Source organism: Lathamus discolor, chromosome 8 (assembly GCF_037157495.1).
Source record: "Lathamus discolor isolate bLatDis1 chromosome 8, bLatDis1.hap1, whole genome shotgun sequence".
Classification (NCBI taxonomy): Eukaryota; Metazoa; Chordata; class Aves; order Psittaciformes; family Psittacidae; genus Lathamus; species Lathamus discolor.
In genome coordinates, this window is record NC_088891.1 from 859052 (window position 1) to 884511 (window position 25460).

The window sequence follows — 25460 nt, forward strand, 5'->3', positions numbered from 1 at the left end:
CTCACACAGCTCAGCCAATTAAGCTGTAGATATTCAATCCTCAGCCGGCTCAGCCAATCAAAAGGTGGGGACACGATCCTCACCAGCTCAGGCAATCAGAAGGTGGGGATTCGATCCTCACACAGCTCAGCCAATTAGGACATAGAGATTCAATCCTCAGCCAGCTCAGCCAATCAGAAGGTGGGGACATGATCCTCACCAGCTCAGCCAATCAGAAGGCGGGGATTCGATCCCCACCGGTGGGGCAAGGAGGCACGAAAGCACAATGTGGTCAGTTCTAAGTGATGTGAAGTTCGGTGGCTTCGTCATGGAAAGCAGCTGCGGTGCTCGGAGGTAGCTGCCATAGCTTCCGGTCCGTAGGACCTTAGTGCAAAAGGTGTACGAAAAGCAGAACAGCAAAACAGGACCTGGGGAGGGGGAGTACCGGGACTAGCAGGTGTCCGGGGCGGGCGCAGTTAAATTCACCGATAAGGGCAGGATGATTGTGATGCCTGTGGTGTTAATTAAGCTGGTTATGAAGAGTGCTGGGAAGAAGATTGCCCCCAAAGACCGCCATCACGGTTTTGTGTGCGTGCAGGAAGCGCTCTGGAATCTGCCCAGGGACCGTGTCAGGACGGCTTCTGCAGCGGGATGGGCGCGCACGGCAGGAGGAGCCGTCCCCCGTGCCCGCCCGCGCTGCGACACTGGGACACTGCGGGGCGAGCTGGCTCCTGCGGCTTCCTCCGAATCACCGTCTCAGCCAATCAGGAGGTGGGGATGCAATCCTCAGCCATCTCAGCCAATCAGAAGGTGGGGACACAATCCTCACCAGCTCAGCCAATCAGAAGGTGGGGACACAATCCTCACCAGCTCAGCCAATCAGAAGGTGGGGATGCGATCCTCAGCCATGTCAGCCAATCAGAAGTTGGGGACACAATCCTCACCAGCACAGCCAATCAGAAGGTGGGGATGCGATCCTCAGCCATGTCAGCCAATCAGAAGTTGGGGACACAATCCTCACCAGCACAGCCAATCAGGAGGTGGGGACACAATCCTCAGCCATCTCAGCCAATCAGAAGGTGGGGACAGAATCCTCACCAGCACAGCCAATCAGAAGGTGGGGATGCGATCCTCAGCCATCTCAGCCAATCAGGAGGTGGGGACGCAATCCTCAGCCATCTCAGCCAATCCGAAGGTGGGGACACAACCCTCACCAGCTCAGCCAATCAGGACTGGGCCTCGCCGGTGACCTCTGACCCGGCCGGTAACCCGGAACACGGGAGCGCTGCCGCTTTAAGAGGGGGCGGGTCCTGCGGCCGAGCCCCGCCCCGCCCCGCCCCGCGCGCGCTGCCGCGGTGTGTCCCTGCGCGGCTCCCGTCGCTCCTCGGTTCGGGCGCCCCCCGGCGGGCCCGGGGCAGCAGCGTCCCCGTGCCCGTGGCCCGGTGGAGCCGCGGAGCGCTGCCGCCGGGATGATCACCGCCATCCTGGTGTTCAACAACCACGGCAAGCCGCGGCTCGTCCGCTTCTACCAGCACCTGGTGCGGGGCCGGGGGGCGCGGCGGCGGGGGGGCGGGTCCTTCGGGGCGCCGGGGCTCCGGTCCCTGCCCCTCCCGGCGCGCGGTGCCCCGGGCGGGGCGGGGCTGGGGCGGGGGTGCCCGGGCGCTGCTCCACGGTGCCCGCTGCCGGCCCGCAGGCGGAGGAGGTGCAGCAGCAGATCATCCGCGAGACCTTCCACCTCGTGCTCAAGCGGGACGATCACATCTGCAACTTCCTGGAGTGCGGCAGGTAACGGGCGGGACCGGCGCGGCCCGGCGCTACCGGAGCCGCGCCCCCACCGCCCCCTCCGTGTCCCCGCAGCCTGTTCGGCGGCTCGGACTACAAGCTGATCTACCGGCACTACGCCACGCTGTACTTCGTGTTCTGCGTGGACTCCTCGGAGAGCGAGCTCGGCATCCTGGACCTCATCCAGGTCGGTGCCCCCCGCCGGCGTGTGCCTGCCCCCCCCCCCCGAGCACTGCCCGTGCCCTGCGCCGGCCCCGCGGCTCTCGGGGGTGCTGCCGCTTGCGCCTGTGCCCTGTGGCAGCGGGTGAGGAGCTGCCGAGCAGCAGAGCGCCTCCGCCCGGCGCAGCGGCAGAAGTGAATTGCAATGAATCCCCTTAAGAAACAGAGCCTTGGAGGTGTGAAGCTTGGACAAGGCCCTTCAGGTCATTGAGTCCAACCGGTAATCCCAGAATCCCGGGCTGAAGGGACCTCAAGGACCACCCGGTCCAACCTTTCCAGGCGCACCATGACCCAGACCGGGTGTCCCAGCTGAACCCTGTGCAGCTGAGCCTTAACAGTGTCCGGTGCTGGGGTCACCTCTTCCCTGGGGCGGTTGTTCCAGTGGCTGGTTGTCCTCGTAGGGAAAGTTTTCCTCTTGTGTCCAGTCAGAACCTCCTCGGTGGTAGCTTGTGCCCATCACCACTTGTCTTTCCCATGTGACTCCTTGTACAAAGGGACTCTGTCTTCTTTGTGGCCACCCTTTAAATACTGGACTGTGGGGGTCAGCTCTCCCTGAGCCGCCTTCTTCTCCAGGCTGAGCAGTCCCAGCTCTCCCACCCTTTCCTCACGCACTTCCCAGCCCTTGGACCATCTTTGTGGCCCTACCTGGACCCTCTCCAGCCTGTCCACACCTTTTTTTTGCATAGCAGGGACCAAAACTGAACCCATGTTCCAGGGGTGGCCTGACCATTGCCGAGCAGAGTGGGACAATGACATCTTTATCTCTGCTGGTGATGCCCTTGCTGATGTTCCCCCCCGCCGCCCCGTTGGCTTTCTCTGCCACAGCTGCACACTGGTCACCCCCATGGAGCTCCCCGGCTGGGCAGATCCCAGCCTGTGCTGCACTCTGGGATTGGGTTTTCCCAGGCGTAAGACCTGACCCTTGCCCTTGTTGAACTTTGTCAGGTTCTCCTTAGCCCATCCAGCTCTTCCTGCAGGGCAGCTCTCACTTCCCAAGTGTTCATTTACCCACTCAGTTTGGTGTCATTGACAAACAAGACAGTGCCAGCCTGGCGCTGCCAAGCCCACCGCAGGCATGCCCCCAGGCACCACATCTGCATGTCTTTTAAATCCCTGCAGGGGTGGTGACTCCGCTCTTGTTCCTTGACAACCCCTTCAGTGAACACATTGGGCCTCAGCTCCATCTAAACCTGCCCTGGTGCAGCTTGAGGCCATTTCCTCTTGTCCCATCCCTTGTTCCTTGGAGCAGAGCCCAGCCCTTCCTGGCTCCATCCTCCTGTCAGGCACTTGTAGGGAGCCATCAGGTCCCCCTGAGCCTTCTCCATCTGAGCCCCCCAGGTCCCTCAGCCGTTCCCCATCACACTTGGGCTCCAGGCCCTGCACCAGCCCCTCAATGTCTCTCTTGCAGGGAGGGGCCCAGAGCTCCAAGTGCATTTGAAAGCAGTGTTCAGACACTGCGAGGCCGTCGCAGGAGCTGGGTTCCTGCAGGTTTAGCCCCCGCTCAGGGTGACACCTGGGACACAGCAAGTGTAGGCTGGGGCTGTGGTTTATTCACCTGTGGGTACTGGGCCTGGGGCAGGCAGCATCCTGTGGGGCTCTCATGCACTCACTTCCCCTTCTGCATCCTCAGGTCTTTGTGGAGACGCTGGACAAGTGCTTTGAGAACGTCTGTGAGCTGGACCTCATCTTCCACATGGACAAGGTGGGTTGTGGGCTCCATGTGCTGCCGCAGAGCCCTGCCCTCCCTGCAGCTCCAGGGCCAGGAGCCAGCCTGGGGCTCTGGAGCCTTTGGGAGAGGCTGTTGGTATGCTCAGGGTCACCTTCTGGGGAGATAGTGAGATGCAGGTGGGGGAGTTGTCAGCCTGGGCTCATGTTGTGGCCTCCTGATGAGAGATCTGAGTTGCTGGGCTCTGTTCTGAGCCCATGGGACTCTGGTTTCGTCTCTGAGTGCTTGCCCTGTTGCATTGCCGCTGCTGCTGCTGGTCACTGCAGGCAGTGGCAGGATCTGTGCTGAGGCTTCACTCGCTCTGCACAGGCTGCTGGTGGGGCTGGGCAGGCTCTGGAGCAGTGCAGGGGTGTCCTGCCTGGGCTCTGTGACCATTGGGAGTCCTGTTAACATTTTACTAGAGTTACGGGAAAAAAGGGAAGGAACAATGGGAGTGTTTGGAATGCAAAGTGCTTGGTAAACCTTGGGTTGAGCCTGTAATGGTTCCTCTTCAGCTGGACAGTTTCTGGGCGGGAGCCTCTTCTCTGATCATCTCAGAGATGGAGCTGAAGATAGCCAGGCCTGTGCTTAGGGACAGCAGAGGCTTGGCTGGTGTGTGCTGGACTTGCGTGGCTGCTGAGAAGGGTTTTGTTTGCTGGAGACAAAACGTGCCAGCGAAAGGGAGGAGTGGAAAAGCAAATCAGCAAGGCTGTAAAATGTTCCCTCTCTGGCATTTCCAGCTCCTGAACTCTGGCAGAGGAGCGGGTCAGCAAACCCAGCTGGCAGGGATCCGGGCAGCGAGCGTGCCAGCGCTGGCGAAGGGAGATGGGTTTCGCAATGTGCCTGCTGTCAGCTCCCGCAGTGCTGCAGCGCTGGGTGTCCCGTCAGCAGCAGGGCTCTCTCCTTATCCCAGCAGACAGGAGAGGAAGGAGGAAGTTGGGAGGAAGGAGGGTACCTGTGGAGAAGCGCTGGCAGCCGCCGGGTCAGCCCTGGTCACAGCTGAGGAGGAAGCACTCGGGTTACTCGCTCTGTGGCGTGACCGAGACCCGGCAGCTTCGCGCTCAGCCCACAGCAGCGGTTATTCCCGTGTTCCGTGCCTGTTTTCCCGGTGGGAATTGCCCTTCCTCTGAACCCTCCTGCCAGCAAAGAGCTCCAAGGAGGCAGGTTTCTGACAGGGGAGATGCTGGGCTCAGTGGCCCTGAGGTTCTTGCTACCAGTCAGGCTTGTTTGCTTCCCATCCTGTGCTTCTGCTACTTCTCAGCCTTGACATCAGTCCTTGGACACTACTGCTCTGTCATCTCATCCCTCTTTCTGTGTCTGGCCTGTGTTTACGTCTCCCGTGTTCACATTGAGTGCCCGTGTTCCCGACAGCTTGGTTGCAGCATTAGGGAACGCACCGTGGGGTTTTCCATTGCTGCCTTCAGGTGCACCTCACGCTGCGCCCGAGGAGCAGGGTCCTGCAGCCAGAGCTGCTGCGGGGTTCAGGTCCAGCTCCGGCAGCTGGATGGCCCCGGGGCTGGCTCAGCTTTGGGAGCAGCAGCCTCGGAGCTGCCGGGTCCCTGTCACAAGGGGAGGCTCAGGGGAAGCTGTTGCCCAGCCCCTGGTTGTGCTTCGTACCCTGTGGAGAATGGGTTTCACGGAGCAGCGGCAGGGCCCCGCGGGGGACACGGTTCCTCGGGAAGGGCTCTTTTGGTTTGGAAAACAAAGGCTGCTTGGGATTTCTGCCCTGCTGGTTGGGGTCCAACTGGGGCTGAAGCCAGATCTTGGAGGAGCAACGTTTCCTGCAGGCCAGATGCTCTCCTGTTGCAGGAGCTGCGGTGTTTGCTGGGGCTGGGGCTGGGGCTGAGCTGTGGGACTGCAGCTCCAGTGCTGCGGGTGTCCTGGGAGGGGGCTGTCAGCCCGGCTCACCCTGTGCAGTGCTGGTCACGGAATCACACCTTAAAGCTCTCCAGTCCCAGCACGGACACCTTCCGCTAGAGCAGCTTGCTCCAGCCCCATCCAACCCGGTCTTGATCCCGGCCACGCTCCTGGTGCCATGAGGAGGATGGGGCCTGCGCAAGGCTGGGATCCCGTTTCCAGCAGGTTCTTTTGCTGGCGTGATTTCTCACAGCACTGCCCCGGCAGCAGCGGCTGCACAGAGCTCACAAGTGCAACCTGCCCTCATGGAGCCATAAAACAATCCAATAGCTTCACTATCTTCCAGTAACAGCCTGTTTCATGGAAGTAACCAGGGACCCATAAATCCATTATCTGTGCTGGGTGGTGCTTGGGAATGCTGAGGTAGCAAGGGAGGCTGTGCTGAGCAGTGGGGCTGGAGGGGGTCACAGTGCCCAGCAAAGCTCAGTTGCCGCCCTGGCCTGCTCCCTTGGGCTGGAAACCAGGATGGGCCCTTGGGGCATCGCTGGCTGGAGGCAGCAGCTCCCTGCCCTGAGACAGCTCAGTGTCACGGTCCTGCCTTTCCTCAGGGAGAGGGGTTTGGGTTGAAGGGGCCTTAGAGCTCCTCCAGCTCCAACCCCTGCCCCGGGCAGGGACCCCTTCCACTGGGGCAGCTTGCTCCAAGCCCCTGTGTCCAACCTGGCCTTGAGCACTGCCAGGGATGGGGCAGCCACAGCTTCTCTGGGCACCCTGTGCCAGCGCCTCAGCACCCTCCCAGGGAAGAGCTTCTGCCCAAGAGCTCAGCTCAGTCTCCCCTCGGGCAGGTTCAAGCCATTCCCCTTGGCCTGTCCCTACAGGCCCTTGTCCCAAGCCCCTCTCCAGGTTCTCGGTTCACAGCCTTCCCCTCGCTTCCCTCACAGGTTCACCACATCCTGCAGGAGATGGTGATCGGCGGCATGGTGCTGGAGACCAACATGAACGAGATCGTGGCGCAAGTGGAGGCCCAGAGCAAGCTGGAGAAGGCAGAGGTGAGCAGCCATGCTGCAGGGCAGCCGTGGGACACCCTAATGGTGCTCCCGGTGTCCCCAGTGCCTGCCTGCCCCTGTCCTTGGGGACCAGGCTGGGGATGTCCCTCGCCAGCTTGCTCCTTGCCGTTGTGGAGCGTAGGAGGCAGCCTGGGCATGGAAATGGCTGTTCCCGTCCAGGTTAACAGCCCTGTCGGTGCTGTTGTGAGGATGGGGCTGCGGGCTGAGGGCTGGGGATCACTGCTCCCTCTCTCGGCAGGGGGGGCTCTCGGCCGCGCCTTCCCGTGCGGTCTCGGCTGTGAAGAACATCAACCTCCCGGAGATCCCGCGTAACATCAACATCGGGGACATCAACATCAAAGTGCCCAACCTGTCGCAGTTCATGTGAGCTGCCCCGAGCGTGGGCCACGGGCTCCCCCCCGGTCCCGGTGTGCTGTGGGGCTGGCAGCGCAGGGAGCGGTGATGGGCTCAGCGAGGATCCGGTGCTGCCGTCACGGGTACCTGGGCTCGGTTCTGCTCCCTGGTGTCCCATCACGAAGGGTGCCCTTCCTCCCCCTCCCTCCCCGGGAACGTGCAGCCTCTGTCCCTGCTGTGGGGGGAAGAGCCGGGTCCTGCCTTTCCCAGCACTTCATGGGGTTCCTGGCTGTAAAGATGCACTCGAAGCTGATGGCTCCTGGGTTATTGCCCTCTCCATCCCCCTGCCCGCCCTGGTCCTTGTGCAGAGGGAAACCAGCCTGGCGGGGGTTGTTCCTTGGAGCTCCATGAACTCTGGAGCTGGAGCCAGCCTGGGAGGTACCTGCAGGGCCCAAAGCTTGTAGGGTCAGGCCAGGCCAGGCTGGGGTCTCCTGGAGCACGTCCCTGTCTCCTAATAAACATCATGTGAACCTGTGTCTGCTGTGGGTGCTGCTGGCCTGGCCTGGGGGAGCACTGCGGGGGCCGGGGGCTCTGTGCAGCTTGTGGGTGCTGTGTGGGGTGGGAAATGGGGCCTGGGACCCCCTGGGCTGGGGCTTGTGTCCCCCCATGGCTGGGGGTCCTGGGGCTTGGGGTGCAGGGGTCCCTGTGCGGTGGGAGCTGCTCGGTTGGGTGCCCCACGCCCTTGGCTCTGCCGTGGCCCCATCTGGCCACCAGGCTCCAGGCTGGCTCCGGGGCCCCTTCCCCTGCTTCCCCCGGCCCATGGGACCTGAGCTCTGGCGCTGCCTCCACTTCCCCTGGCAGGGAAGCCGTGACTCTGCCTGGAAGGAATTTTCCTGCTGTCTCCCCTCCCTGCAGCTTAACCCTTCCCCAGCTGGCCACGAGCCACTGCCGGCTCCTGAGGTCAAGGAGCTGGACACCCTGCTGCTTCCTCTTCATTGCCAGCCCTCCTCCTCCTCCTCCTCCTCCTCGTGTGGCTGCTGGAGCAGCGCCGTGGACGGAGCGGGTGAGTGGTGCTCCGGGCTGTGTCCTGGGGTCTGGTTGGTACCGGGATGGTTGGGTGGGATCTGGTTGGACTTCGGTTTGCCCATAGCAAGGAGCTTGGAGTGGTGCCCGTGTCCTGCTCTTGGTGCCGGGGTCGGTGTGGGGCAGGCGGTGGTGGCTGCGCCGTGCCTATGTCCAGCCCCGCTGCAGGATGTGTCTGGCCACACGCGCTTCCTCTGTGGCCGGGGGATTTTCGTGTGCTGCCGGTGACGGCTCCGGCCCCGCTGCCCCTTCCCACATCCTGCCCCCGCTCTGCGGGAGGAGCAGGGGCCGTGCCGGCGCAGAGCGAGTCCCGTGCGGGTCCTGCCCGTGCCGGGGGAGCAGGCAGAGCCCACGGGGCCGTTGGTGCCTCACCCGGGACCCATCTCCCCACCTGGAGGCTGCAGCCCTGACCCCAGTGGAGCCTCGGCGCTGGCGCAGTGGCTGTGGGGGAGCCGGGACAGGAGCCCCAGTGACCTGGCAGAGCTGAAGGTGAGGCCTGGCTGCGGGCAGCAGCGTTCCTGCCCCGGCCAGGGCTGTGGGTGCCCGACACTGGCATGGACCCCGTGAGGGGCTGCGGAGAGGCCCCCAGACCCCTCCTGCACCCCAGTGTGAGCTGGGGGACACGGACATGGAGGGCAGGGGCTGCCCGGGGGCTCCGTGCTCTCCTGGTGAGCTGCCTGTGTCATCCAGAGATGGGGCTGGCTCCTGGCTCCATCACCCATCCCAAGGCGCCACTTTGGCACCCATGGGTGCTGGGTTCTGCTGCACTCAGCTGGGCTTTGCTTGCTGGAGAGTGTCCCCTGACACCAGCATCCCCTGGCAGCAGGGCAGAGGGGATGGAGTTGGCCCTGGCCTGGCAGGTAGCCCTGCACTAGGTAAATGTTTGCTTTCGCTCTGCCAAGCACCAGCTGAGCCCAGTCCTGGCTCTATTCCTGGGCAGTGCTGGGTCACTGCACCCCACACACCCACCTGCGCCCCACGGAGCCCGCAGGCTGCCCTCAAGGACTGGGACATCTGTGATCCACTGCTGCTGGTAGGGCTGGGGCAGAGGGTGCTGGGCTGGAGGGGCTGAACAGAGGTGACCCCCAAGCAGGGACCCTTCCCGGTGTGCCTGGGTGCTGTTGGTGCTGTGAGGAGGGCGCACGGGCGGGCTTGGTTCCTGCTGGGTGATGGTTTGTCCCTTCTCCTGCCGTTCCCCTGGGGTGAGCGTGGCCAAGGCTGGTGCGAGGATGCAGACCCCCAGCAGCACCCTGGGGGGCTCTGGCTTGTAGGGGACGAGTTGGGGGGTTTGTCCCCAGCAGCGGGGCGCTGCGGTCCCAGGCTGCATGCGGCTGGAGGGGTGTTCCGGGGTAACGCTTGCCGGGAGGGGCTGGGGGAAACCCGGCATGGCCTGGGGGGCTCGGGCTGCTCCCCCTGCCCCGGCAGAGCTGCCGTGGGGGAGCGTGCCCCCGCCGGGGCTCCGTGCCGTGGGACCCACGTGCCGGTGGGATGCTGAGCGCAGCCCGTGGCACGTGCAGGCTGCGGGTGCCCGTGGCTGGCGGCAGCGGCACGTGTGGGCCTCGCCTGGAGTTTGACCCTGGCACGGGCTGGGCGCTGCCGCCCTGGACTTTGGGAGGGCTGCGGGCAGGGGCAGCGCCGCGGGGACCCCCGCGCTGAGCCCCGGCCGCGCTGTGACGCCCGCCCCGTCCCTCCTCTTGCAGGGCCAGGCAGGGCCCCGGCAGCCCCGGCCCGTGCCCGCTGCCCATCCCCGCTGCTGCAATCCCGAGGTGCCAGCTTCCCCCCCCCGCCGCAGCGGCGCGGGCTCTTAGTGCCCCTGCGAGCCCGGGACGTGCAGAGCTCATCCCCGGGGCTGCCACCACCCCGAGCCTCACGGTCATTTAATACTTCACTCATTAACCTGGGCTGATAAACCCAGTGGGAGCGAGAGGCTAAAAGCCGTGCCAGGCGGGCAGCACCTCCCTCGACAGTCGCTCCGCAGCCCCACCATGGCGGCCGGCTTCTTCATCAGCAAGAGCGTGGCCGTTGTGGCCGCGGTGCTGAGCCTGGGCGCCGTGGCCACCATCATCGCGCTCTCGGTGGTGTACGCCCAGGAGAAGCACAAGGCGACGGATGTTGGCACCGCCGACCCCAGCGCCACCAGCCCCAGCGCCACCAGCCCCAGCGCCACCAACACCGCTGCCACCGCTGCCTCCGTTGCCTCCACCACCCCCCTTGTCCTCAATGCCTGGGACAAGTGGAGGCTGCCGACCACACTGATGCCGGAGTTCTACGAGGTGACCCTGCAGCCCTTCCTGACTCCCGATGCCAACAACATGTACATCTTCAAGGGCAACAGCAGCGTGGTTTTCGTCTGCGTGGAAGCCACCGACCTCATCCTCATCCACAGCAAAAACCTGAACTACACCCTGCAGGGCTCCTTCCACGCCTCGCTGCAGGCAGTGGATGGCTCCAGCGTGCCCCCCATCACCAGGACCTGGCTGCAGCCCACCACGCAGTACCTGGTGGTGCAGCTGGGCAGCCCGCTGCAGCAGGGCCAGCGCTACCGGCTCTTCAGCATCTTCACCGGGGAGCTGGCCGACGACCTGGCCGGGTTCTACCGCAGTGAATACGTGGATGAGTCAGGCACCAAGTAGGTGGAGGGCAGGGGATGGGACTGAGAGCGGCCGGGCACGGGGCGCGCGGAGGCAGCCGGGTGCTGACGGGGGTCTCTCGCAGCAGGGTGGTGGCCACCACGCAGATGCAGGCGGCTGACGCCCGCAAAGCTTTCCCCTGCTTCGACGAGCCGGCCATGAAAGCCAACTTCACAGTGACGCTGATCCACCCCTCCGACCACGAGGCCATCTCCAACATGCCCGTCAGGAGTGAGTGGGGTGGGAGGAGCCCCAGTGGGGGGCTCTGGAGGCCTGGCAGGGCTGTGGGGTGACCTCCCCCTTGCTCCCCATAGGCACCCAGCAGCAGCAGATCGATGGGAATACCTGGAACATCACCGAGTTCGAGACCACCCCCAGGATGTCCACCTACCTCCTGGCCTTCATCGTCAGCCAGTTCACATATGTGCAGAACGTGTCAGAGAATGTGCTGGTAGGATGTGGGGGCACGGACCGACCCCCTGCCCACCCAGGGCTCTGAGCCTGAGCCCCACATCCCACCCCTTCAGATCCGCATCTGGGGCCGCCCCGCTGCCATCGCCGAGGGCCAGGGCGAGTACGCACTGCAGGTCACCGGCCCCATCCTCAACTTCTTCGAGAGGCACTACAACACGGCATACCCACTGCCCAAGTCCGGTGCGTGCCGCGGCACTAAGGGTTGGAGGCACCGGGGTTGGAGGCACCAGGGTTGGAGGCACTGGGACTGGCGGCACTGGGGCTGGTGGCACCAGGGTTGGTGGCACTGGGGGTTGGTGGCACCGGGGCTGGAGGCACCAGGGTTGGTGACACCGGGGTTGGTGGCACTGGGGGTTGGTGGCACCGGGGTTGCAGGTACCAGCATTGGAGTTACTCAGGCTGGTGGCACCGATGCACCAACAGGACCCCTCTGCCCCCAGACCAGGTCGGCCTCCCCGACTTCAATGCGGGCGCGATGGAGAACTGGGGCCTGGTGACGTACCGGGAGAACTCGCTGCTCTTCGACGATGCCTACTCCTCCACCGGCAACAAGGAGCGGGTGGTGACCGTCGTTGCCCACGAGCTGGCGCACCAGGTACTCACCATGCCCCCCCGGCCCCCCTCCGTCCCCACACTGTCCCCGCGGTGTGACGGGCGCTGTGCCCCCCCTCAGTGGTTCGGGAACCTGGTGACTCTGCGGTGGTGGAACGACCTGTGGCTGAATGAGGGCTTCGCCTCCTACGTGGAGTACCTGGGTGCTGACTCAGCAGAGTCCTCCTGGGACATTGTGAGTGTCAGGGCATCGGGCAGCGGGGTGCGGGCAGGGTGCAGGCAGGGTGAGGGCAGGGCTGAGGCCGGTGCTGTCTCCCCCACAGAAAGACCTGATGGTGCTGAAAGAGGTGTACACGGTGATGGCGACAGATTCCCTGACCACGTCCCACCCGCTCTCCTTCCGCGAGGACGAGATCAACACCCCAGCCGAGATCAGCGAGGTCTTCGACACCATCGCCTACAGCAAGGTGGGTGCAGAGGGGTCCCCGGGACGGGGGGGCTGCGGGTGTCCCCTGCACTGGGTGTCCCCTGCACTGGGTGTCCTGTGCACCGGGTGTCCCCTGCACCGGGTGTCCCCTGCACCGGGTGTCCCCTGCACTGGGTGTCCCCCGCACCGAGTCTCTGAGCCGCTGTGTCCGCAGGGAGCGTCGGTGCTGCGGATGCTCTCAGACTTCCTCACCGAGGACGTGTTCAAGGAGGGGCTGCAGGTGAGGCTGTGCCGGAGCTGGGGGGGGCCCCTGGCAGGGGCCTGCCTGGGTGCTCTGCAGGTGTCCTTTGCCCCGCGCCTGCCGCTGCTCACGCTGGTTCTCTCCCGCAGTCCTACCTCCACACCTTCGCCTATGGGAACACCGTCTACACAGACCTCTGGGTCCACTTGGAAGAGGTAGGAGGGGGCTGGCGTCTCCCGGCTGCCTGCCATGGCTCCGCCCCATCCCTGCTGCTGCCCCGGCTCGGGGGGTCCTGGCCATGGGGTGCAGCACCCAACCCGCGCCCTGTCACTGGTGACCCGTGGCGCTGCCCTGCCGCAGGCTGTCCGGAGGAGCAACCTCAAGCTGCCCGGCACCATCAGCGACATCATGGACCGCTGGACACTGCAGATGGGCTTTCCCTTGGTCACCGTCAACACCCTGGATGGCTCCGTCACGCAGAACCACTTCCTGCTGGACCGCGACTCCGTGGTGGAGAGACCCTCTGCCTTCAAGTGAGCTGGCTGGGGGCCGCGGCAGGCGGCGCTGGGGAGGCCGGGGGTGAGGGACGGTCCCACTGCCTGCCTGTCCCATCACAGCTACACCTGGATCGTGCCCATCACCTGGATGACGCCGCAGACCACTGGGGAGAGGCAGTGGCTGACCAGCGTCTCAGGTACGGCGCGCCCTGCCCAGCGGGGAGCGGGGGTCCGGCTGCAGGTCAGGGTCCCGGCGGGGAGGGTACCACAGTGGGGGGGGGCTAAGCCTTCTGTCCGCTTCCCAGAAACCAAACCCGAGTTCCAGGTGAGCGGCTCCAGCTGGCTCCTGCTGAACCTGAACGTCAGTGGGTACTTCCGCGTCAACTACAACCAGCAGAACTGGGACCAGCTCCTCAACCAGCTTGCCACCAACCACGAGGTACATGGGGCTGGCTGGGGCCAGGGAGTGGCCCCCACCCCATGCGCCCCACTCAGCGCTGGTGCTGACTTTGCCCTCTCTTCCAGGCCATCCCCGTGATCAACCGTGCGCAGATCATCGATGATGCCTTTAACCTGGCCAGGTGAGCTGTGCCGGCTGCAGCGGTGCCGGTGGTGCCGGGGGAGCACCCGGTGGGTGCTGATGCTGCCCTCTCCCCGCGCAGGGCGCACTACGTTGATGTGACCTTGGCCTTGAACACCACCCGGTTCCTGAGCCGTGAGACCCAGTACATGCCCTGGCAGGCAGCTCTCGACAACCTCGCCTACTTCAAGCTGATGTTTGACCGCAGCGAGGTCTTTGGGGTGATGACGGTGAGCAGAGCCCTGTGCCGGGCCTGGGTCTGCCCAGAATGGAGGGTCTGGTGCTGACCATCCTCCTGCCCCCCAGAAATACATACAGCAGCAGGTGTTGCCCCTCTTCAACCACTACAAGAACGTCACCAGTAACTGGACCACCATCCCCAGTGGCCTGATGGACCAGTGAGTGCCACAGCCCCGGGCCTGGGCTCCACCCCAGGGTCTCCCCAACCACACTGGGATGGTCACCAGGGCAGGGCATGGTCCTGGTTGTTCCCTGGCTGCCGTGTGCTGGTCCCCAGCCCTGCATGGTCCCTCTCTCCCCAGGTACAGTGAGATCAATGCCGTCAGCACAGCCTGCTCCTACGGCATTGCCGAGTGCCAGGACCTGGCCAGCAACTACTTCCAACGGTGGCAGCAGAATGTCTTCAGCAACCCGTGAGAGCCCTGTGCCCGGTGCTGCGGCTGCGTTGGGTGCGGGGCTCCGAGCTGACGGCTCCTCTGTCCCGCAGGATCCCCCCGAACCTTCGCTCCTCCATCTACTGCAGCATCGTGGCCATGGGCGGGGAGGCGGCCTGGGACTTCATCTGGGACAGGTTCAAAGAGGCGCCGGTGGTCTCCGAGGCTGACAAGCTCCGCACGGCCCTCACCTGCAGCCCCCTTCCCTGGATCCTCAACCGGTGGGTGCAGGGTCCCGGCGGGCACCGCGGCTCGGCCCCTGCAGCCCCTCACCGGCGCTGTGCCTCCCCCAGGTACCTGCAGTACACCCTCGACCCCAGCAAGATCCGGAAGCAGGACGCCACCTCCACCATCAACAGCATCGCCAGCAACGTGGTGGGGCAGCCCCTGGCCTGGGACTTCATCCGCGGCAACTGGAGGAAGATCTTCACCCAGTGAGCTCTGCGGGGGGGCAGGGCAGGCAGCACCCCCCGTCTGCCTGGGACCCTCGGGGCTGGCACCAGCCCCTGTCCCCAGTCCCGCTCTGCCTGGAGCCCCCGCTCAGCGCCGCTCTGCTCCCCAGGTACGGGGGCGGCTCCTTCTCCTTCTCCCGGCTGATTTCATCGGTGACCCAGCGGTTTTCCACCGAGTTTGAGCTGCAGCAGGTGAGGCTGGACCCCGGCAGGGACCAGGAGCAAGGGACCCCAGCCCTGCTCTGCGCTGCTGGCACCATCCAACCTGCCCTGGGCAAGGGGCTCCTGCCCCTGCCCCCTGGGTCCCCAGGCTCTGGCCAGCTTCTGTCCCTGTCCGGGGGGCAGTGGGGGCAGCCGGGTGCCCCACGCCTGCGCCAACTTCTCCTCTCCTGGCAGCTGGAGCAGTTCAAGGCAGACAACCAGGACATCGGCTTCGGGTCAGGGACGCGGGCGCTGGAGCAGGCGCTGGAGAGGACCCGCACCAACATCAACTGGGTCAATGAGAACCAGCAGAAGGTGCTGGCCTGGTTCCAGGGCGAGACTGGCTCCAGCTCACCAGCTAACCAAATGACCAGCTAACCAGCTAATGTGCTCACCTCCCAGAGCACACTGCCCCGCAGCCTCTCCCCCTCCCCATCTCTCTTCACTCCATCCCCTCGATCTCCCATCCTGAAACACTCCATCCTGGGGGCACCCCAGGGGACACCCCAGGATCGCTGCTCCTGAGGGGCTGTGCCTGACGCCTGCATGATGGGCAGCAGAGGGGGTACTGGGGGGCTTTGGGCCTGGGGGGTCCCTGCAGCCATTGCTGCCCAGTGAGGCACTGGGTTCTGCGGGCTCAAGCAGGGCATGGGATGTAAATAAAGGGTTCACACCATCACCCTGCTCTGGGTGCTGCCGGTGGGGGCAGGAAGCGCCTGGGACCGTGGGGTGGGGGCCGTTAGGAGCCTGGTGCTAAGTGGCTTTGGGGGCTTTGGTGACGCCAGGCCCCAGCCCCTCTGTCTGACGGCTGCGTGTGAGCTCTCCCGCTGGGCCCCTGCCCTGCTCGGGCGCTGCTGTGAGCACCCCCTGCACTGTGTGACCCCCCGGCAGCCGCTGCAGGATAGGGCAGGAGGCACCGGTGTGGGCATGGTGTGCAAGAGGGTGCTGCAGCCGGACCCCGTGGGACACCCGGGTCCCCAAGGGATGGAGCTGGATGGTCCCAGCACCCAGTGCCAAACCCTCACAGGGAAGGGGCAGGAGCTGCCCTTCCCGGTACCGGGGGGGCTGGAGGAGCCCCCCGGGTGGCGTGTCCCTCCATCAGCCTTAGGGACAGCTCTGGGCTGCGGGTGCCCCTGGCTCGGAGGCACTGCCTGGCTCTGTGTGCCTATGGGGGGTACCCGCCCGTGGGGTGCCTTGGCTCCGGAGGCACTGGAGCTGGGGCGCAGCGATCGGGGTCCCGCAGTAATGACCCGAGTTGCAGCAGTGCACAGCAGCTTTATTGAGGAGCCCGGCCCCGGTATCCATCCGGCACGGCCACGTCCCTGTCCCCTGTGCAGCCTCTGTGGCCAGGCACGTGGGATCAGCTCCAGCCCCCCCAGTGCCGTGCTGGGGGGCAGCCAGGCAGGACCGGGGCTGTGTGGGGCACTGCAGCGAGGATCCTCTCCAGGGCCTGCGGGATGCGGAGCTGTGTGGGAAGAGCTGTGTGAGGTGAGAGGCTGCAGGCAGGCACCGTGTCCCTACCCAGCTCCCTGTGTCCCCCTGGCCCCACACCCTGTGCCCCTTGCCGCACGCTCCACACTCTCTGGCTCAGCACACATCATGCTGTGCCTCAAACCCAGGCAGACCCTGGCCATGCCGGGGGTGGGGATTTATAGATGAGGCCCGTCCAGCACCCCATAAAGAGTACCCACGCCCCTGCCCACCCGTCCTTGGGCTCTCTCCCAGCCCCGGGGGTGCGGGAGGAGGGAATGGGGATGAGGCTGTGAGTACCTGGAGGTGCGTGGGCAACTGGGAGCCGGGCGCTGGGGTCGCCGGGGGACCTGTGTCCGTCAGCCCTGCCGTGGGAGGCTGAGGCGCGGCTGCGGGCTCCGAGCAGCAAGAGGAAGCTGGCGCGGTGCCCGTGGCCGCCGTGCGTCTCTGGGGGGGCTGCAGGGGGGTCACTGCTCCGAGGCTGCACAGCGGGGACGGCCAGGACCCTGAGCCGGAGCCGGGGCTCCCGTGCAGCTCCGGGGAGGTCCTCATCGAAGGGATGTACGGGGGCGACCCCCAGGCTCCCGGCCCCATGTCTGGAACCCCACGCACGTCCGGGGGGGGCCCTGCTGCAGCGCCACAGGGAGGTGATGACCCCCAGGCCCCCGGCCCCACGCCGGCAGCCCCGAGCAGCTCCGGGGGGGGCCCGGCCACGGGAGGTGACCCCCAGCCCGCAGCGCCGGGGGGCGAAGCGTCGCGCGGGGCCGGGGCCGGGGCCGGGGCCGGGGCGGGCGGGAGCGGGCGGGGGTCCGGGCTCCGGCAGCACCCCAGGCCCCGGGGGCAGAGCGGGCAGGGCCGGGGCGCCGCCCCCCGCCGCCGGGCCAGCGCCTCCTCGCTGAGCCCCAGCAGCGCCGAGAGGTGCGCGATGTAGCGGGCGGCCAGGCGCAGGGTCTCGATCTTGGTGAGGCTCTGCCCGGCGGGCGCCAGCGCGGGCGGCAGGTAGTGCCGCAGCCGCAGCAGGGCCTGCGCCAGCCGCCGCATCCGCAGCTTCTCCCGCTCGCTGGCGCTCTGCCGCGGGCCCCGCTCCCCGCACCGCCACGGCTCGGGCCCGGGCCCCGGCCGCCGGCCCCGCGGGGGGCAGCGGGACGAGCCGCGGGGCGCGGCGGGAGCTGGGGGGGTGGCGTCGTCGGGGCCCCGCAGAGGGGCAGCGCGTCCTGGGAGCTGGAAGCCGCAGGGCAGGAGCGGGGCTGGGGGTCCGGCCATGGCTGGGGTCCGCTCCGGCTGCCCTGGACTGGGGGAGCCCCGGCTTTATGCGACGTGATGTCTTTGTGGCCGGCCGGAGGTGTCAAAACCTACAGAGCCGGGTTGGGGCCGGCCGGGAGCCTGGGAATGCCGGACCCATTTGCAGAGGTGTCAGTTCTGACTCCTCCGACCCTTAATTGGCGCTGCCCGGCGCTGGGAAGTGTGCAGGACCCAATTCACACGGCCATGAGAGATGCTAACGCGTTCACCAGCCCTGCCAAGCCCGCATCGCCTTGCACCGCAGCCCTGCCACTGGGACTTGACCTTCCAGTGCTGGCACCCCGACACCCAACGGTGTCCCCACAGCTCTCCAGGGCCGGGAGTCCTTGCTGTGCCCACAGCTCAAAGCAAATGCCCTGAGGGGCAGGGCTGTGCTGTGCACCAGTGGTGGGATGAGAATGGAATCACAGAATCCCAGACTTATTTGGACTGAAGGGACCTTAAAGCTCCTCCAGCCCCAACGCCTACCACGAGCAGGGACCCCTTCCACTGGAGCAGCTTGCTCCAAGCCCCTGTGTCCAACCTGGCCTTGAGCACTGCCAGGGATGGGGCAGCCACAGCTTCTCTGGGCTCCCTGTGCCAGCGCCTCAGCATCCTCACAGGGAAGAGCTTCTGCCTAAGAGCTCAGCTCAGTCTCCCCTCGGGCAGGTTCAAGCCATTCCCCTTGGCCTGTCCCTACAGGCCCTTGTCTCAAGCCCCTCTCCAGGTTCCCTGCAGCCCCTTTAGGCACTGGAGCTGCTCTTCTCCAGTTGAACACCCCTGGCTCTCTCAGCCCGGCTCCAGAACATAGCTGCTCCAGGCCTTGGAGCATCTCCGTGGCCTCCTCTGGACATGTTCCTTTCCCAGGAGACATCCCTGGGCTGGCTTCACTGCTTTGGTCTTCCTGTGTGAAACCCAGGCTGTGGAGTGGGTCCCCAGTGGGCAGCCCCATGGGGATGTTGAGCACTTTCGGATGCTTGTTTCCTGGGATACTTTTATATCCCTCACCCCTGGGCCTGGCGCTATCCTTGCCAGCTGTCCCCATCCTAGCTGGGGGTACAAGAGTGCACAGCCAGGGCTGGGAGCCATGCAGACAGAGGTGCTGGAGCAGGGACGGTGAGTCCAAGGAGGATATTAAGGTGTTCTGGGGAGGCTCTCTGGTGGGATTCCTTATTGGGGACTGGCTGCTCCTGGGGCACAGGAAGGCTTTGGCCAGCAGCACCATGAGAAGCCCCGTGGCCAAGCTCCATCCCTGTGCCCTCACCACCACCCTATGGTCCTAAACGTGTCAGAGGGACGTGGGGGGACCCATGTGCCCCGAAGGGTGCGGGGCTGCGGGCTGTCCCTCGCGGGGCTCTGACCCCACATCAGCACTGTCACGGCCCAGCCGTGCTCCAGCACTTGTCCAAACAGAGGGAGGTGGGAAGCGGCCGCAGCGGGGCCGCAGAACTCATTACCCGGGAGCTCATCAGCTAATGAGACCCAGGAGGGGGCCCGGGGATGGGCGGGGGAGCGGCGCTGGGGCAGCGCTGTGGGGCACAGGGGAACGGGCCTTGCCCTGGGCTGTGCTGTTGCGTGCTGAGCACCCCGCAGAGCGCCCTGGACCCCCACTGCAGCCCCCAGGGGTGGAGACGGGCTCTGGGACAGCATCAGACGTGTGCACCCAGAGACGTGCTGGGGGTCCGGGTGGGCACCAGCACCCTCGGGCCTTGGATGGGGCACGGCCCTTCCTCCGGCAGCACCGGGCCGAGTGCCATGGCACGGGTGGTGGCGCGAGGGGACCACAGCAGGTCAGGGTCCCGTCCCCACTGCCCCTGCGCCGCTGGACCCCTGGAGCCCCGGACACCCGCACAGCGAGGCCGGGGGCCGGGGCTGCCCAGGCTGAGCCGTGTGCCCGGTTCCAGCGTGGCAGGAGCGCTCAGGCAGCAGGACTCATCTTGTCACCTCCAGGTCACGGCATTGCCAGGGAAAACGGAGCAAGCTTCGTGTGGCCGCTGGGAGAAACGAGCCCGTGAGCAACGGGGCGCTGATCCCTCGCGGCGCCGCCAGCCGCTCCCTGGGGAGGGGCTGCCCCGTCCCACCGCTGCCGGCTCCGCGCCCCATTCCCAGCCCTGCGGCTGCTGCCTCAGATTGCACAGGGGCGCCTGCCCCCCGGCTGGGGGCGCCGAGCCCCGCCGTACCGCGGGCCGTGCTGCGGGGCTCCCTTGCTGGGGGCTCCCCGCGCCGCTGCCGCCCCCCGCCCGCTCCCTGATGGATTTTCCTGCCCGCGCGGGGCCGGTTTCCCGGGAAACGTTCGCACCCGCGGGCGCCGACACCTGCGGGGCCTGGGAACGCGGCGGGGGGGCCCCTCACACACCCCCCCCGCGGGGTCACCGCGCCCGGGGCAGCCCCCGCAGCGCTGCCGGCACCGGCACCGGCACCGGGCCGCGGCCGCTCTCCCGAGGGCTGACTGCGAAGCGCCGCTAGTGGGGACCGGGGGGGGCCGTGCCCGGGGCGGTGTCCCCGGGAGCCACCCCGTGTGGTGCTGGACGTGGACCCCCAGAGCCGGCACTCCCGCAGCTTGCACCCCGCTGCAGCCCCCATTGCTCGCCCCACTGCCCAGGGCCCAAGCCCATCCTCAGAACAAGGGGCAGGGTGATGGCTGGCGGGGAGGGGGCGGGCAGCCGGAGCAGCCCCACAGCTCTGGGGTGAGATTTGTCACCCCCGTGTTCAGAGCCCTCTCTCCCCCCCTCCGGCCTTTGAAGTGCTGCTGGTGGCTGCCACGAAGGTGCCACTTCACACCTCGGCCCCGCATAAAGCCAGGCCGGCCGGGAGACGCCGGCACACGGCCCCGCAGCCGCAGCCATGGCAGCCCCCGGCCTCCCGCTGCCCCCCACATCCCTGCTGCCGCACTGGGGCTGCCGCGGCCCCCCGGACCCCGAGGGCTACAGCAGCAGCTCGCCCGCAGCCTCGCCCGACTCCTGCGGGCTCCCATCGCCCGCCGCTGCCCGGGGACCCCGCAGCGGCCCCGCTGCCCCGCGCGGCCCCAGGGGCAGGAAGGGAGCGCGGGGAGCGGGGGGCCCGCGGCAGAGCGCCAGCGAGCGGGAGAAGCTGCGGATGCGGCGGCTGGCGCAGGCCCTGCTGCGGCTGCGGCACTACCTGCCGCCCGCGCTGGCGCCCGCCGGGCAGAGCCTCACCAAGATCGAGACCCTGCGCCTGGCCGCCCGCTACATCGCGCACCTCTCGGCGCTGCTGGGGCTCAGCGAGGAGGCGCTGGCCCGGCGGCGGGGGGCGGCGCCCCGGCCCTGCCCGCTCTGCCCCCGGGGCCTGGGGTGCTGCCGGAGCCCGGACCCCCGCCCGCTCCCGCCCGCCCCGGCCCCGGCCCCGGCCCCGGCCCCGCGCGACGCTTCGCCCCCCGGCGCTGCGGGCTGGGGGTCACCTCCCGTGGCCGGGCCCCCCCCGGAGCTGCTCGGGGCTGCCGGCGTGGGGCCGGGGGCCTGGGGGTCATCACCTCCCTGTGGCGCTGCAGCAGGGCCCCCCCCGGACGTGCGTGGGGTTCCAGACATGGGGCCGGGAGCCTGGGGGTCGCCCCCGTACATCCCTTCGATGAGGACCTCCCCGGAGCTGCACGGGAGCGCCGTCACCTCCGGCACGTGCTCGTGGCCATCCCCCCTTCACGAGGCAGGAGCTTCCCCGGACCTCCCTGGAGACCCCCTCCTGAATGCGGGGCTGATGCTGCCGGAGTTTGTGGATGCAGGGGCTGTCACCCAGGTACGTGGCTGGGGTGAGCCCATGGGCACAGGTCGCTCCCTTGTGCACTCAGAGCTTGGGGCACTGTGAGGACCAGATTTGGGGTGACAATAGCCTTGTCTTGGGTTAGGAAGGGAGAGGTGTCCCTCTCCTCCCTGTCGCGGGTGCATGCGGGTCCCTGACCCTCCCCATTGCCACCTTCTCTTGTGTTCAGCTGGTCCCATTGCGGGTGGACTCTTTCAACTGCCCCAAGCTCCTGTCCTGGCTGGTCCCCCTCTGACCCATGCTCTGCTCCCCAGGACCTGTCTGCAGACCTGCTCTCCCTTTTGGAAGCTCTGCTCCCACCGCAGCACCAGGACTGACCCGGTCAAACCCCATCTGCCCGGTGCCATGCGGCCCCACGGCGCACTACATGGATGAAACAGCTCGGGAGACCATGTCCCCTCTTGGACAGTGGGGGGTGGTGGGGGCGAGCTGCCTCTCATGTGGGCCTGCAGCTGTGCTGGACATGCTGGGGTGCTGCGACTGTACATAAATAAACCCTCGTGCCCCTCCATGTGTCACCGTGTGGCTGTTCCTGGCAGGAGCCAGGTACAGGATGGGATGCTCCATTCCTGGGTCACTGCATTGGCTCTGGGATCAGGTTTGGGTACAGGAGAGGATGCCCAAGCTGGTGAACTCACGCTCTGTGGACAGGCCAGACACAGGCATCTCACCAGGCTCTGGTGTGGGTACAAGCATTGCCTGGCTGGGCTGCAGAGGTGGGGGACTGCTGCTCAGGCAGGCTGGACCACATCTGAGAAAACCATTGTGGGGAGGCCGAGGAGGAATGGGGGTCACCAGCCCCCGCGGGTCCAGCTCTGGGTCTCGGTGTGAGCTGGGCATTGCCTGCCCCCTGTGCTGGTGCGAGCCCCACAGCACCAAGTGAAATGTGGGTGTTGGGGATCCAGCAACAGCCTGGGGCGTGAGGCTGACCCCCCCCCCCCCGCCCCGGGGCTGGAGACCCCGCAGACAGAGCGGGGCGGGGAGCTACAGAGGAACCTCCTCCACGGTTCCCCACGGGGGTTTCCCGTTAATGGGACCCTGCTGGGGCTGGCGGCCAGGTGCGAAAGCGCCGGGGCTCTGGGGCGGGGGCCTGCAGGGCTAATGAGCGGCGCTTATCTGTGAAATGACTCGCTAATTACGTTAATTCCCTCCGCCGAGGAGGGCGAAGCCTTTGAGATGCAAAACAGCCCCCGTCGCCCTCCCCTCGGCCGCGGATCTCCCCAGCCAGGGCTCACGGGACTTGGGGATGCTTCGGTTGTGGGGACATCCCTGCTGCCCGGAGCACATACCCCTGCTCCCGGGGGCTGACGGGGGGGTTCTACGGGCCAGGCAGCTGCACAAGGTGCTCAGCAGGGGCCCTGCTCCATTCGGGTGGGATCTGGGATGAGCCGGTGCAGCGGGAGCGGGTATGGAAGGGCTCGGAGTGCAGGTAGAGCTGTGCGTGTGCACATGCACATCCACATGCATATCCGTGTTCTGCATCTGTGAGCGCATCAACAGAACCGTGAACCTGGGCCTGTGTCTGTGTGTGGGGACACGAGCACTGCGCACACCCGGGTGTCTGTGTGCGTGTACATAAGCTCTGGGCACACTCAGGTGTCCCTGTGCGCACCGGGTGGTGCAGGGTGCAGGACTGAGCTGCTCCCATCTTTGCTACGTCAAGGAGGAACCTGAGCTACCAGCCAAGGGCACCCAGAGCTGCCCGCCCCGTGTCTCCTGGCAGCGGGTGCAGAGGTGCTGTGGGTGCCGGAGCCAGCAGAACCTTCCCCACTCATTCACCAGGCACAGTGCGGATGTGGAAGAGCAGTGACCCTGCCATGGCTGGACAGGACACCCTGGCTGGAGGTGAGGTGCTGGTGCTGGTGGGGAGCGGGTGCTGGCTCCCTTGGGAACTCTGGAATTGCATGCGAGCGTCTCCATCCCCATGCAGGACCACAAGGGATGCTCCAGGCTGCAGGATGATGGGCACGACTTGGGGTCAGCCAAGACTGTTTCACTCTGCCCTCTTTGGTGCCAAGGACCCCTGTGGCAATGTGAAGGGCTCGAGGGGAGCAGCGGGGATGGAGGGAGCAGCTAAAGGGGGAGGCAGTGAGCTGGGGGGGAGTTGGGGTGCAGACACCGTGGTGTGGGGCAGGGAGCAGGGCTCCAAGGGACCCATCCCCCCCGAGCCCCCACCCCAGGCTGCCTGTTACCGCAGGAGGGGGCCATCTGGATGCAGACTCCATGGGGAACGCCAGCGTGGAGCCCCCCAGCAGCGTGGGTTCCCTGCATCAGGGCTGTGCTTGGACCCCCCCGGCCGAGGGGGCTGAGGAGCCCCTGCGGGTGCCCACGTTCTCACCCGCTGCCCAGGCCCGTGTGGCCATCACCTTTGCCCTGTTCGCCCTCTCCGCCGGCTGCAACCTGGCGGTGCTGCGTGCGGCGGGGTCCCGGCGCGGAGCCCGGCGCTCCCACATCCGCCTGCTGCTGCAGCACCTCGCTGGTGCCGACCTGCTGCTGACCGTGGCCGTGATGCCGCTGGACGCCATCTGGAACATCACGCTGCAGTGGCGGGCAGGCGACCTGGCCTGCCGCCTCCTCATGTACCTCCGGCTGCTGGCCATGTACGCCTCTGCCTTTGTCACCGTCGTCATCAGCCTGGACCGGCAGGCTGCCATCCTGCACCCGCTGGCCATCGCCCGTGCCCGGAGGAGGAACCGCATCATGCTGCAGGTCTCCTGGCTCCTCAGCGCGGTGCTCTCGGCACCACAGGTACCAGCGCAGAGCTCTGCTCCGGCTCATGCCCCATGGAAGGCTCCCACCCTTCCAGGGTGCCCGGCTGGGTTATTCCCAGGGCTGGTGCAGCCTTGAGCCCTGCAGGACGGGGATGGAGAGGGCTGGGAGGAGAGGCAGCCGAGTGCCCTCCTCTGTGTGCCACGATTCCCTGGGAGTGGGGAGCCAGTCTGGTGCATGGCTGACTCCGGGTCCCACTCTGATGACCAGGGTCTGACCCTGTGGCTCCAATAGTCCCTGGCTTGGATACTGGTGTTCTACCTTAGGGAGGCCTGGAGCCCCTGGGGAGGGGGCTGCCATCCCACCTCTGCTTTGCCTCCAGCTCTTCCTCTTCCGCACGGTCACGGTCACCATCCACCCCCTGCACAACTTCACGCAGTGCACCACGCTCGGCAGCTTCGCCCAGCCCTGGCATGAGACCTTCTACAACATGCTGGGCTTCACCTGCCTCTTCCTGCTCCCGCTGCTCATCATGGTCTGCTGCTACACCCGCATCCTCCTGGAGATCTCCCGGCGCATGGGCTCCAGCCTCTGTGAGTGCCCAGATGCCATGACCCCGTGCCTGCGGGCTCTGCAGGGACAATGGGATGGGGAGAGCAGGAGGGAGCCCTGGCTGGAGCTGTGTGGGGACCCCCCAGCCCTCCCTTAGGGAATGGGGTCCCCATTCCAGCCAGGCTGCTCAGTGTCCCCCACTCATGGGACATGGTGTCCCCCAGTCTCCTCCCAGGATGCATCGCTGCGGTGCTCCAGGAACAACATCCCCAGAGCACGGCTGCGCATGCTCAAGATGAGCCTGGTCATCGTCTCCTCCTTCATCCTCTGCTGGACCCCTTACTACCTGCTGGGGCTGTGGTACTGGTTCTGCCCCCGGGCCATGGAGAAGAGGGTCTCACCTGCCCTCGCCCACATCCTCTTCATCTTTGGCCTCTTCAACGCGTGTCTGGACCCCATCACCTATGGGCTCTTCACCATCCCCTTCCAGAGGGGCTGGGGCTGCCCCTGTGGGCACAGAGCCAAGCCCCAGCTGCCCTCCCTGGCCACCGGCTCCTTCCACTGCTCGGCCTCGTCCTTGCCGCAGCAGCGGGAGCTGCCCGCAGGCACCGGCTCCTGACGCAGCAGCCCCCTGTGAGATGGCCCCGTGCCATGGGGCTCCACGGGGTGCTCAGCTGGGGGGACAGCAGCAGGAGGAGAGGTCTGCCAGGGTTTGGGGGGTCACTGCCGCTCCCTGCACCCCAAAGTGCCTCTGCAGGTGGTGGGGCTGCTGCGGGTGCCCCCAGCCCCTTTTTGTGCCTGCCAAGCTCTGCGCGGCAATAAAGCGCCCCATGGCCACCTCCTGTCCTGCCCGCATCCCTGTTTGAGTTGGGCTGGGGACCCCAGAGCCCCGGCCCACTGTTCCTGGCGTGGCGGCTGGTCTGG

General features: G+C 66.5%; 5 protein-coding genes across 7 annotated transcripts; 4 read left to right on the forward strand and 1 right to left on the reverse strand.

The window, feature by feature from the left end:
* The first annotated feature begins 1329 nt into the window (after positions 1-1329).
* Positions 1330-7473, forward strand: AP3S2 (adaptor related protein complex 3 subunit sigma 2). The gene is made up of 6 exons (XM_065688822.1): positions 1330-1517; positions 1673-1764; positions 1837-1948; positions 3611-3682; positions 6481-6588; positions 6845-7473. Exons 1-6 carry the CDS (start codon positions 1449-1451, stop codon positions 6971-6973), a joined length of 582 nt encoding a protein of 193 aa, XP_065544894.1. The 5' UTR covers positions 1330-1448; the 3' UTR covers positions 6974-7473.
* Positions 7474-7985: 512 nt separating this feature from the next.
* Positions 7986-15429, forward strand: ANPEP (alanyl aminopeptidase, membrane). 3 transcript variants are annotated; one of them, XM_065688603.1, is made up of 21 exons: positions 7986-8002; positions 9723-10651; positions 10738-10883; positions 10967-11103; positions 11180-11306; positions 11567-11721; positions 11800-11913; positions 12002-12145; positions 12320-12385; positions 12496-12561; positions 12707-12879; positions 12964-13040; positions 13149-13282; positions 13369-13424; positions 13506-13653; positions 13730-13821; positions 13966-14076; positions 14151-14318; positions 14391-14531; positions 14660-14741; positions 14946-15429. In XM_065688603.1, exons 2-21 carry the CDS (start codon positions 10008-10010, stop codon positions 15126-15128), a joined length of 2964 nt encoding a protein of 987 aa, XP_065544675.1. In that variant the 5' UTR covers positions 7986-8002; positions 9723-10007; the 3' UTR covers positions 15129-15429. The 3 variants fall into 3 exon arrangements, with proteins under 3 accessions (XP_065544675.1, XP_065544674.1, XP_065544673.1); XM_065688602.1 differs by lacking the exon at positions 7986-8002 and adding an exon at positions 8296-8511; XM_065688601.1 differs by lacking the exon at positions 7986-8002 and adding an exon at positions 8758-9055.
* A 1145-nt stretch (positions 15430-16574) lies between these two features.
* On the reverse strand, positions 16575-17483 carry LOC136018958 (mesoderm posterior protein 2-like; the record flags this gene model as incomplete). The annotated part of the gene is made up of 1 exon (XM_065688660.1): positions 16575-17483. A coding segment is annotated over exon 1 (909 nt), but the record flags the coding sequence as incomplete, so codon positions are not given.
* A 2862-nt stretch (positions 17484-20345) lies between these two features.
* On the forward strand, positions 20346-21629 carry LOC136018959 (mesoderm posterior protein 1-like). The gene is made up of 2 exons (XM_065688661.1): positions 20346-21251; positions 21530-21629. The coding sequence occupies exons 1-2, from the start codon at positions 20346-20348 to the stop codon at positions 21590-21592; spliced, it is 969 nt and encodes a 322-aa protein (XP_065544733.1). The 3' UTR covers positions 21593-21629.
* Positions 21630-23498: 1869 nt separating this feature from the next.
* Positions 23499-25155, forward strand: LOC136018811 (gonadotropin-releasing hormone receptor-like). The gene is made up of 3 exons (XM_065688410.1): positions 23499-24023; positions 24367-24577; positions 24761-25155. Exons 1-3 carry the CDS (start codon positions 23499-23501, stop codon positions 25153-25155), a joined length of 1131 nt encoding a protein of 376 aa, XP_065544482.1.
* Positions 25156-25460: the final 305 nt, after the last annotated feature.

What these genes read in the sequence shown, in the direction of transcription:
- AP3S2 (XM_065688822.1), top strand. Translation starts at nt 1,449, where the DNA reads ATGATCACCGCCATCCTGGTGTTCAACAACCACGGCAAGCCGCGGCTC. An exon ending in GCATCCTGGACCTCATCCAG is followed by an intron (nt 1,949 to 3,610) that starts GTCGGTGCCCCC and finishes CTGCATCCTCAG; the next exon opens with GTCTTTGTGGAGACGCTGGA. An exon ending in GCAAGCTGGAGAAGGCAGAG is followed by an intron (nt 6,589 to 6,844) that starts GTGAGCAGCCAT and finishes CTCTCTCGGCAG; the next exon opens with GGGGGGCTCTCGGCCGCGCC.
- ANPEP (XM_065688603.1), top strand. Translation starts at nt 10,008, where the DNA reads ATGGCGGCCGGCTTCTTCATCAGCAAGAGCGTGGCCGTTGTGGCCGCG. An exon ending in ATACCCACTGCCCAAGTCCG is followed by an intron (nt 11,307 to 11,566) that starts GTGCGTGCCGCG and finishes CTCTGCCCCCAG; the next exon opens with ACCAGGTCGGCCTCCCCGAC. An exon ending in TCTGGGTCCACTTGGAAGAG is followed by an intron (nt 12,562 to 12,706) that starts GTAGGAGGGGGC and finishes GCCCTGCCGCAG; the next exon opens with GCTGTCCGGAGGAGCAACCT.
- LOC136018959 (XM_065688661.1), top strand. Translation starts at nt 20,346, where the DNA reads ATGGCAGCCCCCGGCCTCCCGCTGCCCCCCACATCCCTGCTGCCGCAC. An exon ending in ATGCAGGGGCTGTCACCCAG is followed by an intron (nt 21,252 to 21,529) that starts GTACGTGGCTGG and finishes TCTGCTCCCCAG; the next exon opens with GACCTGTCTGCAGACCTGCT.
- LOC136018811 (XM_065688410.1), top strand. Translation starts at nt 23,499, where the DNA reads ATGGGGAACGCCAGCGTGGAGCCCCCCAGCAGCGTGGGTTCCCTGCAT. An exon ending in CGGTGCTCTCGGCACCACAG is followed by an intron (nt 24,024 to 24,366) that starts GTACCAGCGCAG and finishes CTTTGCCTCCAG; the next exon opens with CTCTTCCTCTTCCGCACGGT. An exon ending in GCGCATGGGCTCCAGCCTCT is followed by an intron (nt 24,578 to 24,760) that starts GTGAGTGCCCAG and finishes GGTGTCCCCCAG; the next exon opens with TCTCCTCCCAGGATGCATCG.